The sequence below is a fragment of the Struthio camelus genome, chromosome 3 (assembly GCF_040807025.1).
Source record: "Struthio camelus isolate bStrCam1 chromosome 3, bStrCam1.hap1, whole genome shotgun sequence".
Taxonomy (NCBI): domain Eukaryota; kingdom Metazoa; phylum Chordata; class Aves; order Struthioniformes; family Struthionidae; genus Struthio; species Struthio camelus.
In genome coordinates, this window is record NC_090944.1 from 115851083 (window position 1) to 115864356 (window position 13274).

Below are 13274 nucleotides of genomic sequence, written 5' to 3' on the forward strand. Positions count from 1 at the left end.
AAACTGGTTTTTGTGTTTTGCTATCTTTCAATCTCTAATGTAAAGTTAAAAATCATTTTGAAAAGGCTGAACTTAAGTGATTTTTATGAAGTATTTACCATCTAAATACATTTTCCATAACCTTGCTGCTACAAACATAGCTAATTAAAATACTTTGCTATTATTCTATGTTAAGGCTACTTACACTATCACACAGGAGGCTCTTATTTTTGGTGCCTGTTGCATAACAGTTACAGGGTTTGCAAACATCAATGGCTGAAAGATCTGCATCTGCTTGTCTGTAATGGAAATCTTTGCACAGCTCACAGTTTCTTCCTGCATGAAGAAAAGGTTATGCATTATGGCTTCCAATTCATTAAAATTAGCTGTATAATTCAAAATTAAAGACTCTATTCCTTTGAGAGAATTCTATAATTTTCAGGACGTCCATTTTAATGCACCTTTCATCTCTACCTGCCAATTTAGTGATCCAGAGCATATGAAACAATGAACCTGTTACAAACTATGTTTTACTCCATTAAACTTCCATCTGTTATATAATACCACACTTCTATAAAAGCTGTGCCATGTGAATGCCTATACATTTTTCGGAAAAATTAGTGTTGAACCTGAAACTTTACTTTCTTTCCTTAGGTAGAAAAAGCCAAGAAACTGAAATAGAAGAGAACTGTAAGAAAGCATTCAAATACACTACTTCCACAGCACACAAACCTTTATCTGACGTTATAGCAAAAAATGACAATACTTTTATATTCTATCTGTTAAACTGGGTTGATTAGAAGGGCTTGATATTCTGAACTAAAATGCTCTGGTACATAATGGAAACAGCTTTCAAACTACACACTATAATCATCTATTGAGATGTCTTCTGCATGGAAGATTTCATACCATGTAAGATGAAATTTTAGCAGTGTTTTCCTGCAGCTTAAGTATTGATGCAATTGTAACCAGTACAGCACCTGGATACTTTAAAAATATATATACATAATAATATTCTGAGATGTGAGCCACTGAATATTAGTAATTTCAGCTGATAGAAGACTTACCAAAAAAAAAAAAAAAAAAGTGACTGCAGAACAAACACTACATTCTCTTTTGGGACTTACCTGCTGTGTTGTGTTGACAGTTATCACATACTCCCCCACCGCCTCTGTAGTACTCCTGAGGAAAACGGTCCATCGTTAAGTCATAGTGGCAGCTTATTGCATGGCTGTAACACTGACAGGGTTTGCAATTATAGGCATGAACTTGGTCACCTGGACGAAAAGGCTTGTCGTTATACAATGGCAAGCAGCGATCACACTGAAATTAAAAAACAAAACAAAACAAAACAAAACAAGACTACTGCTTTATACTTATAAGAAAATGTTTATACTCTCTGTATTCATACTTCGTTTTATATGCTTTTCCTCCATTTACACAATAGAAAAACATGGTACTTTACCTTTTCAAGTGAACACGAAGTGTGAGAGTATACAGGGAAATAATTTTTTTCTTTCTTCAAATTCTGTTACTTTAACAACAAATTAAAATCAATGAAGGTAGAGAGAAGAATAAATTTACAAGTATTCAGATACTTAGCACAGGATAAAGTCCTGAGATTCAAATTTAATTTAAACTCTAAAGATGCAAAATGGTGTCTACCAGGTTTGAGGTACAAGAGGTATTTATTTACTGCATCCATTTGGAGGCACTTTAAATAACGTCCATTATTGCTCTTTATAAAGGTACAGATGCCACTTTAACTTCAGGATGAAACAAAAATTCTACTATGCCTAAATAGGTGGTGGATCATGCTGTGCAGCATATCTGAAATGACAGCACTTATCTTATGAAATTTCAAAGTTTAAAAAACAAGAAAATCCCCATATATCAACTTATATTTGAAATATGACATCAGTGGAATACTAGGAAACTAGATTCATTGTTTAAATAAAACTCTAAAACAATTTTTTCTTCAGTTCTTTTCTTTTCAAATGTATTCAAAAACTAATGAAATTCAACTACTTAAGGTAAATTCAACGAAAAAAAAAGAAGTCTTTAAGAAGTCCAGGAGCAACTCCAAAGATCAGTTTTTATTTGGATGAATTCACAATATTACCTTCTAAGTTGAGCTTTGTGAAGAATATGAACTGGGAATAATCTTCTGTTCATAACAGACTCTACAAGACTTCAAGGAGAAGATTTATTATGCCTATTGGTACATCAGGAACTAAAAACAAATTGGATTTTTTTAAAGCATTTTGAACAATTACTTTCTATGTATGCTGAATTATCCAAATAGTCTTTACAGAATTGGCTCCAATAATTATAAATGTTGACACTGGGGAAAGATTTATTTATAAGGAATTTGTAATGTTACTCGTATTACTAAAAAATCCATTCTCTAAATATTGGTGCTTTGCTAGATCTTAGAGCTGAAATATATTACAATTACTATTTCCATCTTTCAAAAACGGTCTAAGAGAAGTTTCTAAAAGAAACAGTGAGAGAAAAAGAACAGGTTTCAGGATGAAAAGTAGCAGGCCTTCACTTCAGACCCTGAACCCTGACCTTTCTTTACAGAAGAATCACTACCTCATCATGATTATCCCAGTTTCAGTACCCCAGGAGGAATGCCTTGGCTGTATCTGTTACACAAGGTTCACAGCTGAACTCCTTTCAAGTTCTTCCCTCACTCACATCCACCGTTCTTTTCTCTCGTTACTCCCTCTTGGCTGTATGTTAAGGAAAACCGGCATTACGTAGCGTCAGCAACTTGAGATGAATGGTCATTCAGGCATCATGCAACTTAGAACTACCAGAAAGAAACCTGACCTCCCAACAAACCAGCCTACTGCTGTAGCTTCCTCATCTCAGCATGACAACGGACACGCGTTTTCCTTGAAAGGAAAACAGAGTACAGAAACAGCTATGAACCCGGCAAACCAGAATGTCCGTTTGTACGTGGCTAGGCTCGTGGATGCTGACAGCATTCAAAATTTCAATTCAGATCTAATCTTAGATCAGTTAAACATGTACACCTGTGTTTACCGCTATTGAAAAAACACACTACTAGTAAGAAATTATACTGAAAAAGATAGCATTTGATTGCATCGTGTGAAAACTATGGGGTTTTTTTGGTTTTTAAATGGCAGCCTTTCAAAAATTGTCTCTGATTGTAAAATATACACTGTTCTAGGAGGTGTCACATCTGTATTCCTTAGAAACGTGCACTGGACCCCTCTCATCCTGTTGGGTTTGCCCCACTTTTATCACTATATTAGGGGAGCTACTGACAATTTTTTTTCCTACAAGATCCCAGACTGTGCCCCAAATAAGCAGTACACTTTTGCTCTGTTTAGCTCAATTAGTCAATCAAATACGAGTTCTAGGCTACATTTATTCCAGAGTAGCTTAGCCCTGCTCGGAAGACAGTCTCCTTAATTTCCTCATGGCTTTTCTACAGTATCTTCATTACAGCATTTGACTATTTGTCAAAACCGCATGTTAGACAGAGCTTTGAGACATATCTGCTTCTTGTGAACTCTCCAAAGAAACCCAAATAGCTTTTAAATTCAAAAAGCCAGGTTTTATTAGGAAAAAAAATCTAGAACACTCCAAGTGACTCTAAGTGACTAAGAAAGACAGAATAAAAAGGATGTCACATAGTTTTGGAAACTAAATATAGTCCATAACAGATGGTTTACAAGTATCATATGCAAAATAACATTCTACTAAAAGATATTATAATTGCTTTGCAAAGGCAAAATGACATACAGAGAACTGGACTGACAGAGGACATAAGATCTGCCATTTTGTAGGCCAAATTCTGATAATGAGGTACAACTGAGATCTCTTAAACACTGCTACAGACGCTGTCAGGCAGCATAAGATATACTTCTACTAAAGTCCTCTGTCCTAAAGTCTGCTTTATTTGGAGAAGTTACAAGCAGCCACACAAAGTCCAGCAAAAACAAAGTGTACACATTCTGACAATCAGGATGCTCAGTAAATTAATACTTGCTTAAAGTGTCTGGGAATAAAATTCAAAGCTATTTTCAAATCAGGCACCACCTCCACCTAACTTTCATTGGGACCCCAACCTTACAGGATTTTTATAAAAAAGACAGGGAGAAGACATGTTTTGTAGCTGATGAGCATTTGGCACGCGTTCTCTTTTACCCAAGTTCTGACTTGTTCAGGACATGCCACTGCAGGTAAAGAGAGCTGTGAGTATTTTACCCTCTATCTGATTTGGAATAAGGCTTTGAAGTCCGTTCTCCTATGACATTAAAGAGTATTGCAGCTACTGTTTATTAAGTATTCTCTCTTCTAAGGAAGCTGTTGCATGGGATTTTTTTTAATAATAGTTTTAGTGGGTTAACAGAGGAAAAGAATGAGATTGGCCAATCACTTCGGCACCCATTCAATATGGAAAAAAATCAGATAAATTCAATAAATACATGTGGCATTATGAGTTACAACAGCTATTCTCAATAACAGTGAAACACCAGTGCAGTTTTCTCTCAATTTCTCTTCACGTTAAAATAAATAAATATCCTGGGCTGTGGATAAGCCCCTGAAATCCATTCTGAGACTGGAATAGCCTTCCTAACTTCTGTGACGTACCACTGACAACCATAAGGCCATCTGCCATCTGATTACAACCTCATACCTATTATTAAGTAAAAATTACAATCACCAGATCAAAAGGCGCAAGTTATAATGACCTTACAACTCCTCTTGCATGTCATCATCTGTGGAACAGATCACACAAGGCACCTGAGACAGCAAGAAGCTCTTTCAGTATTTTAGTAATGTTTGTACACAAGTTGTTTTAGAAGCCTGATCTCTGAACTGTGAAATTACACCACTATGCCGAGCATGGACAAACCCCTAATGTCCACAGACACGTCAAAAGTTAGTTAAAATTTTCAGGGATGCAAGACTACTGGAGTAGATGCCTTATGCTTGCCGTTTTCTAAAACTTCAGTTAACCATTTGTCAGCTTGATTTCCTTCCTATTCATTCTGATAAAAACAGCTTCCTCCAAGGTCTATCTGTGGATACATAAATCATGACACAGAATTTACCAGAAAGCCTCTGACTGCAAGCTAGAAATCTTTGTCATCAAGTGAATGACCACTTAGTATAACTAACGTTTACAGTTCTTCAGCTACCGTGTATCCTTGATTTCAACATTTGACATGATGACACAGATTGTCCTTTAACTACGATCTAACTAGATTCTTCTGTAACACACAAAGGCTTATTTATCCAGTTCTTGGTACGTCAACAATGCCCCATCCAGTTTCAGACTGCAGATGTTTAAGAGCATTACTTTTTCCACAATGAAAATGCTGAAGACTTCAAGCCATTACTGTACGTAATCGTTCTCATATTTCCTTTCATATCCTCTCACGCACATATCAGAGTTGCTTTGATTTCTTTTAATTTCTAATTTCTATTCCTATCATTTCTATAGTTATTTGTATTTATTTTGCCATTACATTTCTGTTTGAAGTTCTGTATGACCAATTTAAAGAAGTTTCTCAGATTGTAAGGTAAGGCTAACATGATAGATGGTCTTGTTTTTCCCATTGGCCATTTCCAATTTTTCAAGTGGCATCACAGAAAGCTTTTCAATAGATTACTTTGTTTATAAATTAATCTTTTTATATAAATGTTTCCAAGAGCAGAACTCTACTCTTCATGCCTGTTTCCACTTGTATAAAATAGAGCTATTTCCCAAACTAATCAACATGGCATTTACAGAACAAATTGTAAATGAAGCTGAACTTTTTTATCATCAGATGAGACACATGCTCTTTGAGGATTTATTTCTTCCTCTTTTTTAACCTGGCCCATCAACATCTGCAAGTCACTCTTAAGGGTTCCCTTCTTCTATCATCCCAATCATACCAATATACTTCTTCATCAAAATACAACTCTCTTTTAAAAAAAAAAAAAATTTCAGAACACAGTTATGCAAATGATTACATTAAGATTTCCATTTGTAATGAATTATGCAATTTTCAGTTTCTGGTATTGCTTTGCTGTACTACAGCTATCCGGATGCATACATCACATAAATTCAAAATTTTAGCTCTAATTCTAGCTGTATCAGGTGTAAATGTGACAAGGACATACTCTGCCATATGCTACGAGCTTGCCAGGGGATCTCAGATTTCTGGTCCAGGATGCTTAACAAAAATAATTTTCTTATACCCCTTCAGTTGTGGTGACTCACTTACTACCAGCAGAGGTGCGAGTTAAATACTGTTCAGTCAAAGTGCAATTTCAGCTCACAAACATTTGGCTCCAAAAGAAATAATGTGTATATATTTGGAAAGTTCCTTCATCAAATGCTTAATTGACATCCAAAATAAAAAGGTAGATGTCTAATTCATTGGAGTGAGAGCCTCAGAAACACAAGTATAATTCTATAAAGCAGAATTTTATCAATTCCAATGACAGATAAAAATCAGGACGGATTTTGATTTTGCCTTTAAGTGTTTACCTTATAAAATATCAGAACCTTTAAGCTGTGTGGATTTCATCTAAATCCCTGGTAGAATTCAAAGTAGTTAGTGATATATTTGCAAATACGACTTCTATTGTATTTCACTTTTAGCAGACACCGAAAAATATAATTAAAACATGTCCTTATTCTTCTCTGAAAGACTACGGTTAATTCAAGCATTTCAATGACAGTTGCAATGCACATACATCAAATCAAAAATGTGAAACTTACTTAATGGAGCAACCCATTAACATTGACAGAAAATATCTGATAAGGCAGATACATCATTAAAATGTATTTGGTTTGTTTTCACTTAGTACCACAAGTCTTGCAAGAGTGCTTGGTGAACTTCCAGATCTTATTAAATATTTATAATTAATCCCTACAAAGTAACATTTCACAATGTGCGTTCTAATTAAAGGGACATTGTCAAAGAGAATTTTTTTTCTAAGTTGATACATCTAAAAACGTCAATTTTCTGTTCAAATACCATTTAGACAGTAGATTCTATGTTACATCATTCTTTCTTAAAAAGATAGAAAACTAAGATCCACTACTTAATTTTACAAACATCTTTCATATGATTCTAAGCACAATATCAAATACATTCAGGTTAACATTTGTTGCCCCCTAACTTTTACATTTATACACACACTGGTTGCTTTTTGATGCCAGCTGAGTTGCAGTTTTGCCATTCCTGTTGCTATTATATAACCCCTTCTTCATTTTTAGAGAGTGTATTTCCTATCAGACATAAATGTAGCAGGGAACACAGTATTTATTCATGACAGAAATCTAACATTCATTGGGATTGTGGGATTCATTCCTTCGATGCAACTCATTCCTCCTTAACCTCAACTTCATAATTCTTCATTTTTGAGACGAATAATTATCAACAATAAATTTGGTGGAAACACTGAAATGTCTTTAGTTAAAATATTCTCAAGCATTAGCAGTCAATGCAGCAAGTTCAGAACTTGAACACGGAATCTTAAAGTTGACATTGTCCTGGAATTACTATTTTGTAGCAACATATTTGTTCTGCATTAACTTGGAAAAGCCCACACACATCAGATCTACTAATTTTTCAAATTTATAGTTTCATCATACTGCAATGCAGACTATGATAATGGTTCACAGCTCAGTCTCAAAGCCAGCATTTCTCAGTGGGAAGTGGTTTTATCCCATGGCAGAGAAAAAGTACATTCCCCAATTCACAAAAGTGCAATATAATTACTGTAAGCCATATGAAGTGCCCTAAGGCTAGCAGAAAATACATAGTGATAAAGACTATACTGTATTTCAATTAACTTCAGTTGAAGTTTACAAATTTATAAATATGATATAATTCAAAATATGATATACTTTTCAAAATACACACATATTTGGGAAGAAAATTCAAGAGAAAATATTTTGCCAAATATTTTCCCTAGACTTTCACAAGCAACTCAGTGGAGTCTTCCAGTTTGCCTTAGTATTTGATATAGACAACAGAGAAACATGCAATGGCCTGCACCAACTTTGTAATTGCAAAATGCCAAGGAAAATATGCTATAAGAACATATTTCTTAGGACACTAAACAAGAAATTATTAACGCAGCTCATAAGAAACAGGAGTTTTAGAATTCTCCTAATTCTTCAATCAAATAAAGCCTACTGAGGTCATTCCCCTCACCAGCACCTGCAACACCCACATCTGAGCAATCAAGCTCAGTTGTTTCCGGTACTTTGTTTCCTTTTCCCTCTCCACACACACCTACAGTCCCTTTCTATGCCTTTCCCAGGTCCCAAGAGCAATTTACCTTTTGAGCATCTAATCTAGGGATAGAAGCTTTTCTGTAGAAAAGTCTTCTCAATTCGTGTATCGTGGTTCTGGTTTTGCTACGTTGCGTGTGAAAATCATCCAAGAAAACCAAAGATTACATAATTTACACTTACATTATTAATATTTATATTAGCTAATCTTCCTTTTGAGAGGTCACCCACTCTGCTGCAAGAAGTAAGTAAAAACTAGCACCACTATTCTAAGCTCGCTATATATTTCTCTAGAAGACTGTAACTTTTATTGAAAAATCTGCGTTTTGGTTCTCTCCAGGCCAAGAATTATTAAATTAGGAGGAAAATTATAATTTTGCAACTTGTTAAGTTTTACCTACACCCTGCACCTTGTAAAGTTCCTCTTTATTGAAAGATGTTGTTATTAAGAGCAGAGCAAAGCAGTGGTGCAAACGTATTTTCTAGATCATATCAGGAATATTTTAAAATACGGCATTTTAATTCTAGTTCCAAGAAGAGATTTATCCTTCATATTTACTATTTGAAAATAAAGCATTAGAGCATTAAAAAGTAGTATTAAACTTCTGCCCTTATTCATGTTGCAACAATCACATGTTGCTATGAAAGATTATTTGAAAGATAACCAAATGCCATATATAACTGAAAAATATAGGCAATTAACATTTCCAGATGTCCTTAAATAAATCAATCAATTAATTAAAAGCTCATTTTCAGTTTTTTTCAAAAGACTACTAACCCAAATCACTGGATAGGATGAAAATGTTGAATGAAACGCACAAGAGAATAACTTCCCAATAAATATTTACAGGCATGTATTAGCATTTTCTTAACTGTGCTCAACTATGCAGAAAACATTTAAAAACAAGCCCAAAGCGTTTTCATTCTTTTCCCATCTTAGACTTACTACTACACATCTCAAAAATTGACTGCATTAAAAGATCTCATTCTTAGCTGACGTTAGAGACCATCTAAAGATGTCCTAAGTATTCAGAAGGTACATCTATGTTAGTGTTTTAGCTTGGATCAGGTGTGCAGTATTGAAGCAAATCTCTCAATTGTCTGCATTTACTAGGCTTTGGTTTGCATCATGCAGCTGCTTTGCACACATAAACTGGTTCCTTTCAAACAAAGCTAATTGGAAGACGAACTCCAGGAACGTACCTATTGCACTGCATCTACTCAATAGGTGTTGAGTCCATAGGACCAGACTAAGACTACTCTAATGTTTTTTAAAAAAAAAAAAAGTCCCCGAAGCACACATGCTGTTGATATTGGGTCTTCAGTACCAACTATTCAGCACTACAGATCCTTTTGCTATTTGCTACAGTAGGTACAGCCATAATCTTTACTGGATGCTGCTGACAGTCTAAGTTCAGATTTGTACGTGATTTTTTGCAACTGACACTCTTATAACAAGAAGCCAAATCTCTGATCTCAGCACTCAAAGTTCTGTGATGGAATGGTTGGGGGGAGGGGGGCGGCGGTTTTTTATTTAATACAAAGTCTTAACCTGGAAACTATCCTTAAAAAAGTGAGGACAAAACTAGCATCCATAAACACATGCTTCTCCAGGTATAAAATCCCAGTGTTGAGCCCATTGATAGGACACACAGACAGACAAAGGAGAGACTCACTCACATTATTTCCTTCTGTATAACTTTCCTTGAAGCACAGGCACCGGTACAGTTCCAAAGCTGTGTCGCAGCTATCAGCATGGCCATGACAATTACACCTGAAAGAAAAGTAAGTGGTGAATAAAAAAAAAAATAAAATGGAAACTTATCTCTGCAGTAATATACAATATCATCATGAAGACAATTTGTGTTTTATTGCAAACATAGCCTAGTTCTTTACTAGGAACAAATAAAAAGACAGAAGAGAATGTGCAGTAACCTACAAAAGACTTCTTCATTCAACATACTTGTAACTATCAAGAACTGCTTTGCAAGGTAATAAAAAGAGCATGTATTAGAGCTACTGTTGTCTTATACAATAATGAACAAGAATTAGATTTCAATATACACTATGCATATGTAAAACTTTATTAAATAAATGGTTATTATTCATCAACATTTAGCTTTACAGTGTGGCTACAGTTTTTCAAGAAATCTTAACCGAGTCTAATTTAATTATACGGTTTAATCCATTTTGACATCAGCTAAAATGTACAGTTCTTACTAAAATAAAATCTTTGTAGACTGTTAGCCTAAACAATAACCATCCCACTATACCTGAAGGTCTTCTTTTCTGGAGGTATGGCATAGCTTTGCAGACTACAATTAAAATGATGTTTCTATTATACAGTCATCAAGACTGTAGTTGTTTCAGTAAAAACATCACTATAACACAACTGAATTATTAATCAAAATATACTAGTAGTGTAGAAAATAAGTTTATAGTAAACTTGACCTTTGATAGGGTGCTTCCTCTCAAAATGAGATCTTAACTACCAAAATAATTTCAGAAATAATACTTATTAACCAAAATCTGTACCATATGCTTCTTGGAGACTATTTCATTGCTAAATTTGCATATTATTTACAGGGCATAATTAGTCCTTTCACAAGAAGGACACTAATCTTACACAACGACGTTGTCAGTCACAGATAATGTAACACTTTTACTGACAGCTGCCCAGTTTTAAATGGAAAACTGCAGCCTAAAACAAAGAATGAGCTCTGCATTAAGACTGTTAAAATTGCCATGTCTGGGAATCTTTAATGAAACTTGGAAGAGCTACTGAAGTAAAGCATAAGCTGTGGTTTCAATCATAAGTCTTTGCTAAGAGGTACTGGTTAATACCAAGGAAAGGACTGCTTTTGACAGACTGGTGTAATAAGTATAATTAATTTTAAAATAACATGTGAATAAATGTTTAAAAAAAGAAACAGTACGCCAGTCATTTCAAACTTGATGCACTGCTTCAGACCAAATTCCTTTCTCATTTATAAATGCAAAATCAGAATAACTCCATTAAGTTTTAGGCAGGTAATTATATACTTCGCACAGTTTTAGCAGTTGGAGGCCGTGATTGGGGGGGGGAGAATTCCAATAACACCTACCTTCCACTGACTGTGATTTCATTAATGCCATAGTATCTATGCCTGAAATTTACCCAAGGCTCATTTGTATGATACTGGCCACGGAGATGAATCCTCACTTGCGTAGCTTTTACAAATTCTTGGAGAGATGGAGTATTGTAAAAATCATTGTAACCAGGCCGGTGATTTGGTTCCGGGGTAAGAATACTAAAAGTTAGATTTCCACGGGAGTATGGAGTAAAGCTGTTTAAATAAAGAGGAGGAAAACAAATGAAATTCAAAATGTCATATTTTACATATTCTTCTCAGAGAAGGTCTCCATTCAGCTGCACACGCTTTTTTGGTGTGTCGAAGGAAAATTTTTAGATCAATGGCTTCCCAATTACCGGAATTCAAACTGGGGACAGAAAGAAATGTATTCTATATTCCCAATACAGAATTCCCAATATATTGCAGTTTTCCCCAAACTGCAATACTCTTCTCCAAATTTGGAGTTTCCAATGAAAAGTAAAACCTCTAAAAGGCAACTTCAAATTATGAATGAAGTGTAACTGATTCAGTGACATCTGCTCTAAATTTGCAAAACATCTACATCTAATGACGTACAGAATTCATTTAAACAAGGAAGATGATAATTAGCATGCCCACATTGTTAATCATTTCTCTGCTAAGCACATATATAAAACATACAGAAAGATTTACATTTTGAATTCCAGAGTCACTGGACTCTTCTCATTTTGATGAGTGAGCAGAATTAGAAACATACTGCCCTTCCAGGGAGCTTAGTGGAATTGGGTTCAGTGTAACGATGTAGGGTTCAGAGTACAACTGTATATTTAAACCCTAGAAGCAGAAGGATGATCCAGAAGTCAAGCAAAGCCCAAGTAAGTATCACACAAACTGCATGTTTGCTCATTTGGTATGAATGACATCTCATGGTCGTCTATTTACTAGGCAGAGTTTAGCAATGAGCAGAACTTGCCTCTGCAGAAGGCAAGAATGCCTGCTTCTTTCCACACCTACACAGCCTCATTAAAAATATGCAACCACAGGAAGTCCTTGGCACTTGACGCACAGCATTCAAAAATGTATCTTCCTTACTTTAAAGTATTTCTGAGATTTTGAAAAAAATTAGATTCTTAGATTTAAAAATCTAGCAATTTTAAAAAGAATTAAAAAACACAAGAACCCTGATCTGCAACAGGACCCACTGCTACATCAGACCCTTCTACCTGAGTAAAAAATCTTTGATTTGATTGTGTCCCTACGCAGACTCAATGTTTCACAAGAATCTCAGTGGAATACATCTGTATGTTTCTTCAGGGGATATGGTCCTCTCCTCTTCCTCTCAGAAAGATAAATAAAATATAGTAATTGATAATTTTCTTTCATGACAAGAGAGCACTGTAATGAAAATGTTGAGACTGGTAGGAATGGTGCATGAGTGAGAATGTGTTGGAATGAAAGTACCAGAAGGAACAGCAGAAGAACCGTAAAGTTGATAAGCAGCTCCTCAAGATCTTAGCGCGCCTACATGCAGCTTCTCACAACATCCACATCAGGAAAACAAAGGAAAGCCTAAAACAGGGCTCAGCCTTTACCCAGACTAAACAAAGACTCAAGCCTCTGATAATGATAATTATCAGAGTGAGTAAATCTTATCAACTGACAAAGGTGGGACAGGATGAAGACACAAAAACCTTAACTGCTTTCAGCTCCTAGAGGATACAAAAAAGTCCATTCAAAATTAGCATGTGGTCACCATTTAAGAGCCAGGAGACATTATAAGGATTCTAAAACCAGGGTCACTTGTCCTCCATCTCATTCCAAGGAGTCCTGGCCACACCACCAGGATGCAAGCATGCTGGTGTCTAAATCCTGGACAGACAACTTGGACAAATGCCTTGGTGCTTACAAGGATGTGGCTATGA

General features: G+C 35.3%; 1 protein-coding gene across 1 annotated transcript in view; it reads right to left on the reverse strand.

The window, feature by feature from the left end:
• The window catches only part of USH2A (usherin), a 401466-nt gene that overhangs the window by 346668 nt on the left and 41524 nt on the right, over positions 1–13274 (reverse strand). The window contains exons 7-10 of the mRNA XM_068939839.1: positions 11365–11586; positions 9941–10034; positions 1107–1302; positions 185–315 (exon numbers count right to left, since the gene is read on the reverse strand). Coding sequence (XP_068795940.1) covers positions 185–315; positions 1107–1302; positions 9941–10034; positions 11365–11586 — 643 coding nt within the window. The remainder of the gene's footprint in view (positions 1–184; positions 316–1106; positions 1303–9940; positions 10035–11364; positions 11587–13274) is intronic.